The sequence below is a fragment of the Diachasma alloeum genome, unplaced genomic scaffold (genome assembly GCF_001412515.2).
Source record: "Diachasma alloeum isolate Michigan unplaced genomic scaffold, Dall2.0 Dall_scaffold_00422, whole genome shotgun sequence".
Taxonomy (NCBI): Eukaryota; Metazoa; Arthropoda; class Insecta; order Hymenoptera; family Braconidae; genus Diachasma; species Diachasma alloeum.
In genome coordinates, this window is record NW_021680561.1 from 210,669 (window position 1) to 231,597 (window position 20,929).

The 20,929-nt window shown below is 37.2% G+C and overlaps 2 protein-coding genes across 4 annotated transcripts in view; one reads left to right on the forward strand and one right to left on the reverse strand.

Annotated features, from left to right (window-relative positions):
* The window catches only part of LOC107042135 (probable beta-hexosaminidase fdl), a 55,287-nt gene that overhangs the window by 25,534 nt on the left and 8,824 nt on the right, over nucleotides 1–20,929 (reverse strand). The window lies entirely within an intron of this gene.
* On the forward strand, nucleotides 8,975–14,996 carry LOC107042136. The gene is made up of 3 exons (XM_029126398.1): nucleotides 8,975–9,303; nucleotides 10,265–10,602; nucleotides 14,062–14,996. Exons 2-3 carry the CDS (start codon nucleotides 10,424–10,426, stop codon nucleotides 14,519–14,521), a joined length of 639 nt encoding a protein of 212 aa, XP_028982231.1. The 5' UTR covers nucleotides 8,975–9,303; nucleotides 10,265–10,423; the 3' UTR covers nucleotides 14,522–14,996.

Consider the following 20,929-nt stretch of genomic DNA (forward strand, 5'->3'; position numbering starts at 1 on the left):
TTTTTGAATATTCTCCTCGATGATCGTCTTGTACTCTCGACTGGGATATACTTGGAATATCTTTTTGAATTACAGTCTTCTCATTCCTCTCTTTTTGTGTTCTTTCGGTTTTTCCTAGGTCATCTTCAATTTCACACTCTGGAGGATTTTTTTCAGGTTTTCTGGCATTAACCACATCCTCATTCTCATCTTGTATCTCAATTTCATGAAAAATACTTGACTGGTACACGACTGGCCCATCGACTTTACGACAGACGTCAGAGGGACCAGTTGAATTCTTATTCCCTCTCAACTTGCGTGGTGCAGGTGGTTCGGATATAATTACACCATTTGTGTTTACTATGTGGCTTTTCAACCATTTGGCATTCTGTTATAATTACGACCCAGTATTCTACAAAGAAATGACAAGTTTACCGTGTTTCTTGAGAAGTTTAACGGGGTATAGCTTGTCTTTCCACCAGCTACATAATCCCAGGTCTGGATCATTGACGATTTTAGAGGTGTTGACGATATTCGTTTCAAACGTATCTTTCCAAAAAACGAAAGCGTAGGCCATTTTGGATACTTTTTTATTCTTTCCCACTTTTGCCTTACAATTCTGTGGTTTTCCAATGGAGAATAATTTTGTTTTCGATGAAAATATCAATCAATTTTCAACTTGAATTATTATTTCTGTGGCTTATTTCAAGTATTTGAAATAAAATAAAAGAATGACTGCACTAACTTCAGACTTCTGATCAATGACTATGACCCAAATATAATTTTTCAAGGAAAACAGATTGAAAAAAAAAAAATCTATCGAATTTCGAACGATTTTAACAATTTGACTACGAGAATGCGGGGAGCCAAAGATTTTACCGAATATTCTCGAACAAGCCAGTGGAGAATATCACGTTGGTTGGAGGAAAATACTGAATCGTCCACGGAGACAGCCTCCATATCCTCACGATTCAGAGATGAAGGAACGAAAGTAGACAGTCCAGATGACCAATATTCAGCAACTCATGGTTAGTCAGTTTGAGTGATAATCAAATTTGAAACGCAAGATTCGTAGGCAACTCAAAATACTGACCTTTCCGGCTATTGTAAATGGAAACATCTGTACAATTTTGTAAAAAAATGAAGCATGCAAATCCAAGGGAACTTGATTGCCTATCCATGAAGTCTATTCACAAATTTATCTCAATGATTTCTCAGTCTTACGATATCAAAATTTACTTGATATACCTTCTCATAGCCTACGTACGATGAAAATTCTGCTTGAATAACTTAACAAAAAAATGTGAATTTTTCTGTTGCTCCTGCTGTCCTAAATTTCATTGTTGTAATTATTTTTGTAATTTTGAGTTTAAAAAAATTTTATTTTTCGCATGCGGATGGAGAAGGTCTTCGACGTTCAAACATCAATATTGAGCTAGAAAAAGCTCTTGTCATAGAAAATTGAATTTTATCAACAGAAGCTGATCTGACTGATGAACGCAAGGAAGTCATGAAAAATGAAAATCGAGGGGAAAAAAGAAAAAACGAATCAGGGGACAACGATGAGGATATCATCAGTCCAGGTAGTCATCAGAAATATCTATCGCCTCTTTGTGAACCCTTTCCCACTAGAAATGTTTATTTTCTCACCACGCATTGGTGTAGAAGAGGGCAGCTACATTGAAAGAAATTCTTCAACATCGCAGAACAGTGAGGTGGATTCACTCTCAGACGACGAACTGACCACAAGTTCATCCAGCACTACCGAGTCTGATAATGAAATATGTAGCAACGATGATCGCAAAACTCAACCTGATATGGATTCCAAAGTATATAACAATGCAAGAATCACAATAGGAGAGAGCATTTTAGCCATTCTGATGCTCATGATACGTCATAAAATCTCGAAGAAATTGCTGAATGCCATATTGGCACTCGTAAATTTACATTGCCCCTCGCCAAAAAATTATTTCAAATCATTTTACAGGTTCAACAAGTTTTTCATTAACTTGGCTACTCCGATAAAACGTCACTTTTTTTGCTCAAAATGTCTATCTCAGCTCGTCGACCAACACCAAACATGTCCCGAATGTAAAACAAAACTGGGTGTTAGTTATTTCATTGAAATCCCGATTCTTCTACGTCTAGCAAAACTGTACAAGCGACCTGGCTTTTATGAAAGTTTAAATTTTCGGTTCATTCGGAAGAAAGACGTAAAAAAAACTATGAAGACATTTGGGACGGTGACGTTTATCAGTCACTTTCATCAAACGGTGGTTTTCTCTCAGGTCGCAACAATATTTCTTTTACATGGAATACCGATGGTATATCAATTTTTAGATCATCTTCGTTTAGTGTGTGGCCGATGTATCTAGTTGTTAATGAATTACCTTTCAAAGAACGATTTAAAAAAGAAAATGTTCTATTAACTGGGCTGTGGTTTGGTCCAACAAAACCAGAAGTAAATTTGTTTTTGGAGTTTTTGGATAATATCACTGGATACTGAAATCAAGAACCCTGGCATTTTTAAAATAAAAACCTTGAGGTTCTTAAATTGGCATCCTCGTCGACTAAAATCATCTTCGTTAATTATGGTGTGCCAATCACAAATTAGGCAACTCCCTCCCCGCTCCATTACAAATTACAGAACTTCCTCCTTCAATTCTGTGATGCAATATTTGAATGGTCCCAACAGTTCTTGATTCCGGATTCTGACAACCATTGGTTGTGCGGCTAATGCGGAGACCAGCTGCAATCATTGGCAGCGCTCATAAGAAAAAAATAAAAGCTTAGTTCAGTATTTCAATACCGTGGTGCTGGAAAACAGAAATTCTTTTGTCTCTGTGAAGACTTCATAAGCTCCCTATAATTACAAAAATTAGGAAGTGTTTTTCCGTGAATCATCAAATTTCCTACCATTAGTGCTCCCCTCCACAGCCACTAGCTTCCACAGTCGATAAATATATCTCTTTTAGAATGATGTCTAACAATCCACTATAAACAGACAAAATCTCAAAGATCTAAAAATACCAACTACAAATGAGTTACTAAAGAATATCAAACTTAAGTTAATGAAGTAACTAGATAGTCCGATAACTTGGTTCATTTTTAGTAACATAATTTGTAGCCTATCCCCATTATCGACCCCTGACGTCCCTTATCACGTTTACCAGGGACAAACAACATGTAACCTGGATCCTCGGTCAAGCCAATCAATTTCTCTTTCCTTCCTTCCTCCAATACACATCAAAGGAGAGCGGATTAATCGTGCAATAACCGAGAGAACCTTCTTCGAACTTCTAATCAACTTCTAATATTCAACGAACCAACAAATATACACGGTACTATTCATTGTTAATAAGGAAAATTTCATACTTCATTGCTTCGGAAATCAGAGTGTCTCGCCGTGAGACCATTTCTCTTGCATTTTTCAGCAAGAATCAGCGTTTCCATAAGCTGAATACAAATCGATGCGATAATATTTCAAGACGTGTATGAGACCATACGCATTACACTCTCCCAATTAAGTTTTTTTTTTACCGCCGTAGGCATTTAAGTGTCAATGTAAGAGTGCTAATAACAAAATCTAAAGAGTGCGGAAACTAGGAAAACAACATGTTTTTTTTTCAAATCTGAAAAATGCAATCAAGTTCCATAAACTTATATAACCTATTTCGAGGTAGTTTTACATTGTTTGAAAACTAACGTACTCTTCCAGTAATGAAATTTCTAATTTTCGAGTGTTTACATGGAGTGGTGAATCGAATTATTTTTTCTATTCTCGCATGGTGAATCTATATTCTGAGAGAGTTTGGTGCCGCACAATTTTCGAAATTTCTATATTTGTTCAAAAATATAAATTTAATCTCGCACAGTTTTTACAATTTTTTTTCTGAGCATCTAATATCTGATTTTTTGCTTCCGCATGGAAGCCTTGTAAGAGATGATTTTTACGATCTCGTAATTTTGCTTGGAAATGATGTAGAATGTCATGAAACGTGAAAATATAATGTGTTTAGAAAATGTATGTATGTATGTCGGAATGGGTATGTCGATTTTTCGGAAATGTTTTATAAATCCCCCCGAAAAAAGGACTAAAGTTTGAGCTAAAAATCTGAAATTTTGTCGGATAATTGGTATTACTTTGAAGCATTTGTGCACGCAAGTTCAGCTTAATCAGCCCAGTAGTTTCAGAGATATAACAATTTCTCAAAAATCTTTTTTCCTTAATATCTCATAAACTACGCGACCGAATCGAAGTTTTTTGATGGGAAAGTATTCCTTACGATAATATCTATCGAATTAAATCAAAATATTGCTACGTAACTAGGGTCAGTTTAGTAATAATCAGCATTTCTCATTTTTACTAGGAAATCGTTGTGGATACGATAACTCGCTGAAAATTTAAGATAGGAAGTTGAAATTTGGTAGGATTGTAGCTCTTATGATACTACAGAACTGTATTATTCACGAGCTGAATCGGATAAGTAGTTTAGAAGATATTCAACTTTTTGTGAAAAACTGTTATGCTTAATATCTCCTAAACTACTGGGCCGATTCACTTTTTGTTTCAAAATGTTTGTCACGATATCTTCTATCTAGATCAATCAAAATATGTATAGCCGCCCATACAAAGTTTTCGAGATATCAGCGTTTTTCTAATTTTTTCATTTTAAAGTTAATGTGGTGTCCATAATACGCGTCAAGCTTGGTCTAGACATCTGAGATTCTGGGTACTAATTTGTATTATGAGCCCACAGTCATGTATAAAATTTTGGGTCAATCGATTCAGTACATCCGGGCATAGAGCAATTTATCCAAAAATCTTTTTTTCTAAAAAATTACATCGTCATTTTATCAATGATTTTTGTCTCTATATGACTTAAAAAGTCATAATAACAATTTATGGTATTTTGTATTTGATGAAATGTCATAGCTATGACAGAGATAGAGTTCGGTATGGTCTATTTTTTTTTTAAGAAGTGTAAATTTTCTACGATTTTTATTATCAAAAGTACGGTCATTAGTTGATTTTGTTTTACCTCGAAATCGTTGTTCGGTCTCTAGCCGACGCAAAAATCGAAATATCAAGTTGAAATCAAATTTTATTACGCTAAAAACCATTCGGAAGCCCGCCATCAATTTATTGATGGCAAAGAAAGTATAACAAAAAATTAATGAGTGAGATGTTCACTGCCACATGCTGGCTGCCGCCTGCTTGTTTACTTGTTGCGAGGAACAATTTTGGGTTTTCATGAGAAATTTCTATACTAAGCACAGAATGATATTCAATTCTATTCTAACTTTGTTTTCAATAATGCTCCGTCAATAACAGTGACCTAATATTTCATTCACAGCGATATTTTATAAAAATTCAGCAGAAAAAAAATATCTGCGCGTGATTTTGAATATCTTTTTGTTCTATATGGTCATTGTTATCCTCGAACATTCTTCTTCCAGTAAAACCATGATTTATCGGTAATAGAAAAGATCCCTGATATCGTTGACTGACTAGGGAACAGGTGTTGACGAGCAGTCTCCAGGATCATGTTGCCAGCATCTCGTTTTGACCTTGGTCCACTGGTCCTCACTCGATAACAATGATATGCCTCCCTGTATTTCATAATGCGAATAAGGAAACATGCGTCGTTCAGCTGCCAGTTTGATAGCACGCAGATCAGCTCGCGACAATGGTCCCCCTGGATCAAACAACTAAGGCCTTATCTCGCGGTAATTGCTTCCCACCCTTTAAGGAGTTGCATGCCCTGTGTGCTAAAGACGAAATGGGTATGGAAGTGTGTGCCAAACTTTCACACTCTTCATTTCGAAACCAATTTTCTTTGAACTTGATTTTTCGTCTTCCTACAAAACTTCACTATTATTTAGTCCGAATCCAATTTTTAACACTGCTGTTTTTTCATTGTTCAGGATTTTTTTCTCTCCTTCGGTTGGTGTACTCTTCGAATTTGCAGAGGTTTTCATCCCTTGCTCAAAACGCTTATCAACGTCCATCAAATTCTCTGGGCGGATTTCATCACTAACATGAGATGCACTGATTATATTCTTATCCACTCATTCTACTTGGAAATTTCTCAAAATTTTCATCTGCTCACACGATGCAGTTAAGTTCTCAATTTCTTCGATTCGATCAGAGAATGCAGAACAATTTGCATGTATATCAACATTCTTTGCACCCATTTCCTCTGCACTCGCATGCAGGGACTGTTTCATCCTCTATTCTTTTTCAAAATATTTGCCAGTCGAGTCCACAGAATCGATCCCAAAGATACGACGTTTCAAAGCACTGTATTCTTTAAATTAATGGACTGAAACTGCCTATTTGCCCAGCCGAGGTTCCAGGGCCTCTATTTCTCTTGTTGGTCACGACGGGCCTTGTCTCAAATGCATTTGAGTTGATTTCACATTAGCCAGTCTTGCGTTAGCAATATCATCCCACTCTGAGGTTCACCATCCAGCAGTCATTGACTCATATCTTCCCGAGATGTTCATGCGTCTTGATTCTTGATAATTAGTACAATGATCTTCGATCTACATACATGGTGAAAATGTTCAATTCCACGGCAACAGAAGTGAAATTTTGACCTCGGTGCCATTAAAAATTCTTAAATCTCCACAGTAGTGTCACCTCCTTTGGGTTGATTTTCCGAGTGACGACCCTCAACACACCATCACCCAGGTAGGAATTAACAAATAGCCCAAGCTTGGTCCAAGGGCGGCTCAACCTTGGTTAATCACAGGCCAACACAGGCGTCCAGGGCTGGCCCAAGGCTGGCTGAGCACCGAAATGATAACGCTGGGCCATTCTTGGCCACCAAGACTGGACCTGACTCGGTCGCCAGTCGTTAGCCGTGACTAATGTATATTGATTTAAATGATTAAAAAAATCAAAAATAATTTTCATTCGATCATTTTTATGTTTGATTATCTTCTAATCACCCACCCCTAACGCATCTTTCAGTGAAAATCCCTAATTTGTTAATTTAAAATAATCATCCCGACCCGGTTTCGAACCCACGATCCTAACATCACTAGTCCTACGCCTTAACCACTAGTCTACCGCGCAATTCTTATTACTGTTGACTCAAATCGTCCATATATGAATTCTATCTCGATTTCATTCTTCGCTGAATGAGTTTTTAAATATAATCGGAATTAATTTCGATTTCATTATTTATTAATCACCTGGTTATTCGAGGGGTGTGAAAAAATATCTCCCCTCTCCCCCCACCTGAGTATTGTAAATGAACCCAGATTTTCAATTTTTCGTTACACTTGAAGATTCGATCTTTATTATTATTATTCTTATTATTATTCTCTCCTTTCCCCCTTCCTTTGACCTTGAGAATTTTTACAAATACGCCTCCCTCCCCCTCTTCTCAACAGCTGGTTTAAGCTTGGCTCAACCCTGACTCGTCGGGCATTGGTGGACAAGCGTGGTCCATAATTCAGCAAGTTGTTGAGCCAGTCTTCAGCCAGTGGTAGAGCTTGAACCTTGGTTACTACAGTTGGACCAATGTTGGATGAAGGCTGTGCTACCCGATGCTTGGCCGAGGACGGGCTAGTCGAGCTTGGACCAGGAGTGGCCGCCAATGAACGTCTGTCAATTCGGGCTACTCATTGGCCACCAAGTTTGGGCAAAGGTTGGCACCCCCTCGTTGACCAAGCATCGGCGGACAGTCTTCGTCCATGCTTGGTCCGACCCTGGTAACCAAGGCTTAAGATGCGCCATTGGCTGAAGACTGGCTTAATCATTGGTTAAATTATGGCTCACGCTTGTCTACCAACACTCGGCAAGTCGAGGTTGAGACAAGCTTGGGATGGTCGTTGAAGCTCGGCGTTTCTTGCCAGGGCACTAGGAATCGGACCGAAGGGAGCAATTCAACCGAGTATCAACTTTAATTGTTGAATCCAAATTTTTTTGGCAATACCAACCGCATGAAATTTATTTCGTTAGAATCATTGAAACCCTACGTTTCTTTAAAAAATTGAATATTATCATTTTTGAGAAGAAATCATTACTTATCGAAAGAAATTGGCAATCGGATACTCGGCGATTCAGCTATTGGGACTGAGTCAGGTACCGGGACATTTACCTTATGAATATTCAGTATCAAATTGCATTGAATTTTCAGTGAAATCTAAAATTTCATGATTTTTTCCTCCTAATTGCCATTCAGTGTCACTGCCCTGAAAATTCAAGAATACATTTACCTTCTATTTCTGGTTTTCTATTCATTTTCAGGGAAAAATGGAACGGAAATTTACAGTTCCGTTTGATTTTTCCACGAAATTCTAAATTTTCAATGACAAGATTTCCTGAAATTTCAGTAGAATTAAAACACGATAAAAATTTCTGGACTTTGGCATGGAAAACTCAGAAAAAAATTTGCAGTGTACTCCCCTAAAAACTTCAGCAACCATTCAACCTGATAAGAATTCAATAAACCAATAAACTCGACAACATCGAAGACTAATCAGATCATCAATGAACGGAAAAGAAGAGAACACTCACCACCAATTTAAATAAATCATAATGGTCCTAATCATAGATGACCTTAGAGTTCGTGCTACCCGTAGAGTCATCGATCTTAGCCCCCGAGTCGATGCTATGGCTACCATCGATCCAGGTTATACCTCAAGCACCTAAAGATTCTCATCTTTTTATAGGGAAAATGCAGCGTATAAATGGAAATGGAGGATAAAAACTGCTCGAGTGGATTACTGTGACGGTATCCAAAAATAAGAATCACCAGCGATGTGAATGATAACGTCATGGGGTGAGGGCATCAGTGTTGAGGTTCTGATAGAGAAGAGAGAGTTGAAAACTATGAGACAAAACCATGACGCAAGCGGTGGGAGGATCTTGCTTGGGGGGCTCGTTGGCTGGTGGTTGGTTGGCGTCGGTTAGTTTCACACAACCATGGACAGGTTTGTAGCCAAGCAACCGCGCAATGACCACAGTCTAGAGCGAAACACTAGCTGATACGGACGGTCTTGACCTTCCTCAATTATATTTCATTTTTTTACCCAGTAATGACATAAAAATTGAGGCATCAACAAATTACAGGTTTATTCAAGTGCTTTTGACAAATATTTCACTGATGTGTTTAGATAATAAAGGAAGAAATTGTTGGGTGAAATGTCACTGGTAGCCAGTGGGAGAAAAGTGTATTTTCCTCGGGGTATTAATGTGAACTTTGAAGGTGAACTAAAATAGTTTGATAGGATGCTTCAGAATTATGGTGTGCATTGTGTGGCAAGTTTACAAAGGTGCTAAATGGTTTTCTGAGAATCCACGCGGAGGTGAGAAATTTTTTTCTGAGGTAGAGTGATGACAAACATTGAATTAGAATTTTCGTACGGATTATTTACGAAAATCTCGGGGGGATTATTAATTTAGAGAAAAATGTTGAAAAACAATTTGTGTGATTGGTTGAATTTTTTTAGAAGATTCTATCATGAATGTCTCTAAACCTCTTCCTTTCCGAAATATTTGAAAAATAAGTAAAGGGATGATAGTAAAGGTGTAAATCCAAAAATTCCATACGGATTGAGCTGTAAATATTTACGAGATAGTAGGTTTGCAGGTAGATACTGGATTTTTTTTCATATATAACTAAATTTTGGGAAACTTTCGGAATAATTTTTATAAGCATCTCCCTATCAAAAATGTTATCGAAATGAATCATAGTTTATAAATAAACAAGCAAAATTAGCTTCCAGTCGGAAGCAAAAAAACAATGAAGTAATTTCTAAACTATTCATGTACTCTAATTCCAGAATATTTCTAAAAGTAGTGATTGTATACAAAAAAAAAGTGGAGGGTTTTTAATGAAGCTCGCCAGATTTTTTATGATATAGAGTTCTTTTGACCTTTTTCTCTAAATCTACTAACTTTGGAGATATTCGAGAAATAATCTTCCGATGCTTACCTGCGACTTTTTTTTCTAATAAATTCAAAAACTGGCACTGTCATTATCTTTGGTCATCGGTACTACTGTTAATGCGCTTAAAAACCGACGTGGCCAAAGTGATAAAGGAGTATAGAAGAGGGGGTAAGGAAAGAGGAACTGAAGAATGAGGGTTAAAAGTCGATGACAACTAGAGCCACTCAATTGTTAATTTATCTTCCATAAATATTACAATGAGAATTACCCTGTCAATTCTGGTGATTTGGGGTCATCCACGAATTTCACTCCCCTTTTTCCTGGAAACATAGACAAACAAACAAGATAATCAACATATAGTAAAAAATTTATTACAGAGCCCTGACGCAAATGACCAAAATAGGCGTTCGACTCTACTCATTTACTCAGTTGGACTCCAACCCTTGTTGAATTCACAACGAGCTCAACGGACTGAAAGTGAGACACGAGTAATCCTGAACGAGGAAAAGAAGTTTAGGGATAATCGTGAAGTTAAAATGTCAATGAGAAGAATAGCTGTTTTGGCAGCTGTACATTCCAGTCAACGAAACGATTCCAATGGTGCAAATTACGGGGGTTATTACACCCCTGGTTACAATATGTCCGGAAATGCCAGTGGAAAGACGGGAAGGTTCGACACCGATTTACATGGGAATGTTAACGTACTACTCGGAGGGTGTGTACAAATTCCTTGCATTTTTTTCGGTCTGTAAATGTGAAATTTTCGGAGATTTGACGATTACCTTGGATTTCGTTTTGCAAGGAGGCACTTGTCTACTAAAAGCTTTCCTGCATTTAAAAAAAAACCTTGATTTCAACTCAGTTTATCCCATTCACAAAGATGATAACATCGCAGTTTAACGCAAAGATCGCCGGAATTTCCAAAAAGGCACCGTTCGATTTGTGACTTTGCCGTCTTACCTCCTTAAAAAAAATCAATCATCGGAATAAATGAATCATTCTCAATATGAGTTATGGCGACTCGGAGTGTTTGTATTGTTATTATTTACTAGGGGGGCTTCGCCCCCTGCTCGCTTCGCTCCCCAAACCCCGGGGGGGCTTCGCCCCCCCCCGCTCGCTTCGCTCGCTCCCCCTCCTCACACTCGTGCCTAACTCCGATCCTTGAAATGTGCCATCAGATCCCAGTGTTATCGGACCCCCCTCCCATAGGAACTCCTAGGGCCACCTAGGAACCCCATAAGAACCCCATAAAAGCCCCATAGCGTACCCCACAGCAACCCTACAGCACCCCCATCGGACCCCATATCCACCCTATAGCAACCACATAGCAACCCCATAGCCATTTGATGGCAACCTCATAGGACCCCATAGTAACCCCATGGCAACCCCATAGCAACTCCGAGTCTTATGACTTCTTTGCCTTATGGCTCTCATGATTCTTATGACCTTTGCCTTATGGCCTTTAGTGGCCAATCACTCAACAATGACTGTCAGTCACTAAACAATGACTGGAAAAATTAGAAATGAATTATTTATCATTTAAATGACATGATTTTAAATGGATTATTAATGCAATAACATTGTTTTTATAGTGTTTGGGATTAGAAAAAGGGATTAAATGGATGAATGAAGGATTTTTTAACATTAAACCCCATAGCAACGCCATAGCAACGCCATAGCAACCTCATAGCAACCCCATATATGGGCCGGATCAAGCGTCGCCTGAACTTTGAGCGTCGCCTGAATTTTTGGGCTCATTTTTTTATTATATAGAGAGATTCATTTTGAGATTTACTGATTTTAAGAAGAACTATCACAACACCTCTAATTTGAAGATTTTTTCCGTTTTGAGTTACAAGAGAATCACCAATATAATGCAATTACATTATTTTGGACCGCCTGTTTGAAATGTTCACTTTTCAGCGGTGTACTGGGAATGAAGTTATCTTCCACACGACAAGTGTAAAGTTCAGAGGTCATATTCAAAGTAAATTCCAATAAGTAAAACAAAGCTCGATATTGAATGTCGCGAATTTCATGCAAAAAATTCGTTTAATCTCACTTTCACTGGCCGGTATTACAAATAGTATGTGTTACGCGTGCGTACGAAAACGTGCAATTTTACGCATTTGTAACATAATAGACAAATTTCTAAAACAACAAATTCTCCAGGTTTTTCCGTAATTAACCCGGCTGACCTGATTTTGGGAGCACCACGCGCGCCTTTTTCGGCTTTCGTCTCTTTTCAATGAAATGAGAGACAGCAAAAATTTGGAAAATCAAATGTCTAATGATTATTAGTCTTGTTTTGAGTGATCTATCATCATTCCTCTGGGAGAATGATGATAGATCATCGTTCTATCATCATGGCCCGCTGGGGGCAAGCAATGTACAGTGTATTTGCGCCCCAAAGAGCCCAAACGACTGTAACTGGTATCGACGTCCCTGAAAGAGGTAGGCAGGCGCATATGTGTTTTCAATATCGAGGGACCGAGGGTGAGCGGGCCCATAAACCCCATAACAAGTTATGATCGTTTTAGCAGCACTTTTTTGACGAATTTTCTCGATTTTTTTAAAAATCAACGGAGATTGTTTATTAGAAAAATATTGAACGAGTGTGTTTTACATTGAATTCAGAATGCATCTTTTTTTTTGAGGTCGGTTCGGTAATTCTACAACGAGATAACCGCAGTCGACATTTCTATTAATTAAATAAATAATTATTACAATATTGAGTTTTTTCTTCTCTCGTTGGCATCCCAAGGGTTCAACGAATCTCTGGGAAAATTGACGATTAAAAAAAAAATTTTTTCGTACGTATGGTAGCGGTTCAAAGTTTGCCGACTTTTACGGACCCTGAAAATCGGAGGTTTTTCGGCTTCTCACAGCGATTACAAATAAACTCATCAAATTGAAAACTTGAAACTTCGTATTGGGCGAGTGAAATACTTATATTACACAGTGCAATTGGTCCCATATTTTTACGATTTTTTTTCTCAGGTTATGCGCATATAACCCCAGGGTCCTCTACTTCTGAAACGGATAGTAAATGCGTTGTGTGCTCCAGAGGAGGAAGATGTAAAAATGATCAACTTATGATAATAATATATATTTCCCGTTATCCGATGAAAGCAGAACCCTTTTACCCTATAGGGCTATGAATTTTTGAAACAAGAAACAGAATAGACCTTTTTCAGAAACATAAATATAAGTGAATTGGAAGAACTGGATATGATCTATATTTTTTCGAATGTTATATTGTTATAAAGTTATTCATAACAATATGCCATGGCAAAAAGGTTTTTGAGAAGTACGTCTTTACTTGCATAAAAAACTGATGGTTTGAAAATTGACAAGAAGAAAATATCGCACACTGAGAAATGAAACTTGTTGTCAAGAGATTTTGTACTTGTCCGAAAGATAAGGGGCAATTTGCTCACAACAAGAAACCGACTTCTCAAAGCAAATCCAGTGGTTTTTGCATAAAAATATTTTGGATTTGAGACTTATAAATTATTGAATAAATTAATTCAACTAGACTTGGTTTGAAAAATCACTCCTGGTTAGAAACAAATTATCCTCGTCTTTGGGACAAATACAAAATTTCTTGATAAAAGTTTCTTCTTTCTCAGTGTGAGATATTCTCCTTTTGTCAATTTTCGAGAAATGAGTTTCTTGATATGAATGAAGACGTACTTATCAAAAAACTTTTTTTTGATCAGCGCACGTGCTCACTCTTTAGCCCATATCTCGAGAACGATTGGGCCGATTTTGAGGAGTCAAAAATCATTTTATTCGTGAGAGAATGAGATATAAGCTTCGTCGGAAACATTTTTCTGCATCTCTTGTGATTTTCACGTGAAATCATTTGTTCATTAACAATGAGTAATGATTTGTTTATAACAAATTATTGTGCAACAGGAGGAAAAAATAAAAAAAAGTCCTATTCCTTTACTCCAGAAAAGGTACAATTCAACAATAAAATTCGAACGAGTCCCTATCACTTTTCCCCTACACATCGATAGAAAAGATAGAACGATTTAGTTACTGTTAACGAGGCGTCTTAACTATTAATGCCATCTTTTAACTATTAACAAATCGTTTTATTAGTTAAGGAGCCTCGATAGCAGCAAATAATTCCTTCTATCAGTGTATAACATTTATTTGTGTACAGGGCGATGCTGAGTGGAGTAATCATAGTGGTAATCCTGGTTTGCTACTGCTGCCACAAAAACATGAGGAAGAATCGACCACATGAGTACTCCCCTTATTGGAGAGAGCCGGACGTCCAAAGTCTGGAGGTCTTCACCATGGATTCTCACGCAATGGGGCGTTTTTTGGGTGCTCAGCAGTGCTACGATCGAAGCGGCAACACGGAAGAGATTACGACAATGTCATTACCCTGTCCAGGAACACCAGGACCACCCCCAACTTACGAGAGTCTTATATTCAATCCACATAATAATGCTGCGTCACTGAGTGATAAGAAAGAGGAGCCCATTAGCACTCCTGATTTTATACTTCCGGTCTTTGGGAATCAAGGGGATTCCCAGGAACAGGAGAAAAAGGGGGAGGACGAGGGGTTGCCCTCTTACGAGGCTGCACTGAAGCTCGAAGCTAATGGCTATGTTTAATTATTAAAAATTGTTTGTTGAGGCAAGTTACGTGGTGAAGTAGTGAGACGAGATAAATTGATTTTGCAAAAGATCTAGCTTCTTCTGAATATCCTAAAATCTAAGAGAGACACAAATGTTTTTGTGAGTACTTTTTTCGTAGATCAGAGTGATATTCATTAGATTCACCCTTAGACTTGAAGATATTCATCAAAAATTCACATTGAAGTTGAGTTGACATATCTCGTCTTTCCATTTCAAAACTGATTCATCATTGAGCCTTTTACAGGTCTCTCTTTTTTACGCTTCTAGGTGTAAGTTATAAATCATTACGTTGTACATATATGGAGAGAGTGTTTCATTACAGATGTACTATTGAACGGGCTGTTTTATTTATTTATTTGTTTAAGTTTGAGATTAATTAATTGACAGAGTATTGTTAGAAGAAATTTAATGTTTTGTGTTGGAGATTTTAGTTAATTTATAATGAAATTGTAGTGAGTGAATTTTTGTACATAGATAAAGAATTTAATTATACAGTGTGTATTGAGGAATTTTATTTCAATTCTGAGGTAAAGAATGAATTTATCGAGGATAAAGTCAGTTTGCTAATTAGTGAATTATTTCAGTGAGGAATGGAGTTGCAAAAAAAAAATCCAAAAGAGTATTTGTAGAGAGGAGAAAAATTCTGAAGATGGTTTCACGACATTCTCTGGTCGAAATACTCAATTTCTAGTAAGGTGAATGTACCCTATTCTCGGCTCAACTCCTATTCCCGTTTTGACTCATGCCACGCAATTGTCTCCCCAATTATGTAACTGTGCATTTTTTGTTAATTTCATACCTATTGAGGAGATCTTATCAGTTTATTGAAGTGATTTACAGCAATAGTTAATACACGAATTGAACGAATCTGGATGGAAAGAAGGACAGGTTCCTTATCAAGACTTCAATGGGGACATTTACCTTAATCCTCTGATTTACCAAGATTTGATATTTTAATACATTCATTTTACCATTTCCCAAGGCAATTCTTATAAGAAATATATGTATTTTATTGCAACAATCTTTCCAACAATCCTTCTCAATTCAACTGTAAGGTTTCAGGTTAGTCTATTAATTTGTTGAAGCGGTAGAGGACGATGAGTTCGAACAATCCATACAGATACTTTTGTACATATCTTTGAATACCATAAGTTTAGAGAACAACATCGAAGAACCCTTTTAATCCATATAATCTTTTATAAGGAAGACCTTTTCATGATTTCTCGTAATATCAGATATTACTGACAGACTTCAATGAAAAATATAAAAAATTTGATAGTCAAGAAAGAGAACCGATCAAAAATGTCTTTTGAAAAGGTTCTTGAATCGTTTTAGTTTGAAGACACTAAAAATACACATATGAATAAAGTTAGCTGATTTCGAGAAATTGCATTCTATCAATATCTCTGATATCATGAGCTTAATAAAAAATTTCAAATGGATTTTCGTGTAGCCACACAAAGAATAGTAGATTTCATCATTGTAATTATTAAAAACTCGGATTAAAAACTCACATTCGTCAGAAAATAATTTGTGGGCCGTATGATGTAAACTAGTTTTAGACACTGCTGTTACGTTCACCTCGTACCGAAAAATGCATTTTCATTTAATCGTAAACGAAAAGTAAACGAAAAGACTTTTCGTTTACTTGTAAACGAAAAAGGCACAGTTTGGTCACTTTTTGAACGTAACATCACTGTCAAAAAATGTTCCACACATGTGAGACGAGAACTTTCAGCACTTGTGATTGGCAGCCTTCGCCAACGCCTCGGGCCGCCAACCTCACACTCGTGAAAATTCCGTCTCATTCGTATCGAAATATACCATGATGTTACGGGTCCGAAAGTCATATTATCAGGCCTAGTAAAATAAAAGAAGTGTCTAGTTTCTAGAAATAAGTTACTGATTTCAAAGTAACTTGTGGTTCAAGGAACCATTGTATTGAGGATAAGAAACTGGTTAATTAATTCCAGAAGAAATAACCTCACTTGTTTCGACAGTGACAGTCGACAATGTCAGTGGGTTTTATATTTTTTGGGTCGCTGATCACGAATCTGTCGGTTACTTTTCCGAAAAATTGGCCCTTCAATTGTTATTAACAATTTTAATTGTTTAAAAAGCTTTATCTCAGAAACTATGATAGGTATGAGAAAAAGTTTCAAACAAAAGATGTTTGACATGTAAAAATATCGGGGTACTCGATGCAGATAGAGAAAAATAGTTGAAATGAAAAATATTTGCCATCAAATTTTCCATATAATTAATGGTTTCACATTTTTTCCTACAACTAGTAGTTGACGAGATATTAACGCTATCATGCTGCGTGATCGGGGAAATTACCTACAACGCTTTTGTTTACTGCTGTTTTACGAATAAACGATTCGAGATACAGGAAAAAATGTCGCATAAAAATTGGTCCCCATAAAAAATACACACATTTGAGTTCTACATAATCGTAGTAACATTTTTTGTCTAAACATTTTCCCGATGTCTGTCATAGTTTTCCAGATAAGGCCTTGTAAACAATTAAAATTGTTAATAACAATTGGCGGGACAATTTTTCGCAAAAATAACCGAGTGCCCCCCGCTCCGCTGCCACCCCCGATAACGCCGTATCTATCATAGTTAGGGGAAAAAGGTATAGAACAAAAAATGAGTATTTTTACATGTTAAACATCTTTTGTTTGAAACTTTTTCTCATACCTTGTTAATAACAATTGAAGGGACAATTTTTCGGAAAAGTAACCGACAGATTCGTGATAAGTGATCCAAAAAACATAAAACCCACTGACATTATCGACGCGACGTAACAGTTTATACAGGACTGTCGTGGGCATAAGGACTAAAATCAAGAACTGTTGAGTTCTTAAATCAAAAACCGTTGCATTCTTCAACTAGGAAATTTCGAAAGAGATAGGGTTCCACAATGAGTTGACATTAATTGAGTCACGATGTCAGGTGATATACTTTGGATAGTAAAAGATCTACAGAAATAAGTAAATTAATATTAGGACAGGAAAAATCATTAATTTAACGACGAAAATTTTCCGATCATGGGGATCCGGATGTTCTTGATTTAAGGTTCTTCTTTTAAGAACCCAAACGTTCTGAATTTCAGAACCAAGACTTTCTTCAAATAAGAGACAATATACTTAATTTAAGTACAATTATGCTCCAGTCAAGTGAAAATTAATGAGACTTGGGGAATTTTTTTTTGAAATAAGGGATTTCAAGAAAATCACTTATCAAGTTGACATATTTCTAGCATTTTTTGCTTGCTAGATTTCAGTACAACAGAGTTCTGAAATTCAGAGATTTTTACTGGAAACAAGAAACCTCTCTTCCTATAAAAAAAGTTCTTTTGATGGATTCCTCTAAACTTCTTCATTCCAAAGATGTTAAGCAATTTATTTACGGAATTATTTCGAACTTATCTCCTGTCCTTTACCATCTCAGTCTGAACAGTCAGTGAAGTAGACAACTCCAAAAATACAAGTGAAAGCGATAAGATAAATACGGAATTCTGTGAATGAAAGAGTCACATAGGAAATGATCTATAAAGAGTGGCGCGTGGATCCATCTGTATATATTGGCAATCTGAAACGCATGTTAAAAACAACTTTATCAGTAAGACTATTTAAACATCCACACGATCCTTTTGCATGTCAATGTTACTGGAGCAAGTACAGGGGTCATTGAAGCTCATTGTGATAATAAGAGCAGGGAGCTGAGTCATTTATCACTGACAATTGTCAATTCCTACCCGATCGCTCCCGAGTGAGCTCATCACAGAGACGCTTATTTATCTCTCAATTGGAATGTGAGGAGTGCACAGATAGAGGCATTCAAAATAATTGAAGCAGAATTCAATTGTTCATTACGTAAAGTACATTTTTTCTTACTTTATTCATTCGTTTTCATTTTTATGGAAAAATGTTTTTAGGTAAAATTTCACGAGATATTTCTCGAAGGAGGAAGAATTTCAATCAGAAAAACGGTTCCTCTATTCGGAGAATGTTCATTATCGGGATAATTGACTGATTATCAGGAATCCATCGCATATGAAACTTCTATCAATTACTATGCTCCAAATATATTTATTAAACTAAAAAAAAAACAATTTCAGGGAAAAATGTTAAAAGATCATTCCTGTACAATAGTAAATTTTCCATGCAGAAACTCCGTTGACATTTTTCCTTATCATCACTCATTCTCTATATTTTCATAATTAATGATCCATTCATAAATAGTTGATATTCAATAATTACATAATTATCTCGATAAAGAGTGATTTTATAAAATAAACCGTCAAATTATTTTTTTGGAAGGAAATTTTCATCTATAAGAAAGCTTTCTTGGTATCACTACCGAATAACACTCACTGTCAAAGTTGTTAACAATCACCGTAAAGCTGCTCATAATCAATGACAGAGAATTGAGTAATGCACTACTGAATATTGTCAATGAGTAATCGATCACTCGCGCAAATGAACTAGTTACAAAGACCCTCATTCATTCTTCAATTCACATCCGATAACGGTAACGTGACAATGATAACAATGAACACATAATTCACTCGTTCATTGTGTAAAATTCTTCACAGTTTTTTTTGTTTCATTTTTGTTCAAGAAACATTAAAACCCAAATGGACAGAATATTTGTGTCCAGGGCGCAAGTGCACTTGATTGGCCAGTCATTCGGCCAGGCCTTATATATAAATAAACCTCTGCTCAATCCCAAATTACTTGACCGCGTAATTATTTTCCATCCCATTCTTCTCAGCAGAAAAATAAAACAAGAAAAAACAGGAATAAAAAATTTCTGACGTCAACCGAATTAACTAATGACCGTTTTCCATTTTTGCTTCCAAATGGAAGCTTTGTAATCGTTCAAATTCAAGTTTTGGATTATTTATGTTATATAGAACCAGTAGGATCCAAAAAGTTCGGAAATGCCATTTCTAGAGCTCGCCCGTACGTGTGTGTGCATGGCTATGTATGTAACAAAGTTTATGTCATTAGGCCCGATAGACCGCGATTCTAACCTCGCTTCGCTCGGTTTGATCGCGGTTTTCGGGCCCAATGACATAAAATATCGTTTATGCTACGTTGTGCGATAAGTCAAGTTTGAAGCACGCTGCGCTTCGCGCAGCCTGCTCGCAGCTCGACTACCGCACGAGGTGGTGGCATATAGTATTTTAGACCACAAGGGCATGAATTTCGTTTTTGATGCATGTGAAATTTAAAGGCCGAGCCGAAGGCGAGGTCTGTACTCACGTTCGTTGAAAACGAAATTTATGCCCGAGTGGTCTATACTATTTTATGTTACATCGCGCGATAGTGGAATTTAGAGCACGCTGCGCTACGCGCAGCGTGCTTTAAACTTGACTACGGACTACGGTCCGTAGTGCAAACTTGATTATCGTACGGTGTGACATAAAAACAGTATGGAGCACTTGGCGATAAATTCCATTTTCAACAAATGTGAGTACAGACCTCGCCTTCGGCTCGGCCTGTAAACTTCACATCCGTCGAAACCGGAATTTCACATCTCGTACTCTAACATACTAATATCACACGGCGATAATAGTACATTACATGCCCGAGACTTGGAAAACAGATCACCATTCCCCACGTGCAAGATTGCCTTCCGAGCCAAAGACGAGGATGACATGCACGTGGGAGAAGGTGATATGTTTTCCATGGCGAGGTGTGTATATTAATTTTCATCATGCTGTGCGAAAAAGTAACTTTTTAGACACGCTTCGCGTGCCTGAAACGTCCCTTTTCCACACATTGTGATGAAAAATATCGTTCGATACTCGTGGGAAGTGTTTTTTGGCTCGTGGGAGGTTTATAGCAAGAGCCGAAAGCGAAAAGAGAACCTCTTTTCCGCACTTGTAACGAAATATACTATTTCGTGTCGAGGGATCCGAAAATGGGGTTTTTCAGGTCCCGTGACACGAAAAAGTAGTAGTTTATTTTCACATGTATACCCTCTCGGGTTTTTACATTTTGTCCCCATCCCCGTTGACAATTTTGAAGTAATACAATATAGAATCACTGAAAAAATATGTAAATATAAAGTTCCCCAAGTAACGTTGCCTCAGCTTAGCCATTTTCCGCTAGTTGTCCGAGGTCTTCAGTCCATCCAGGTAAAGAGAGAATACCACAGGTCCGTACTACAGTTGATTGATATCCCCAGCTCTTTCCATGAGTCTAGGGTACCGCTGCCTCCTGGTCGTGGTTAATGATGGAAACGGTCGTTCTCTCACCGAAGCCGCTCCAACACGAAGGAACCACCTCCGCAATTTTGCGACACAATTGTCAGCTTGGTTAACCCGCCCCAAATTATTGAGCTAGACCCTAGGATCGCCCGATCCTA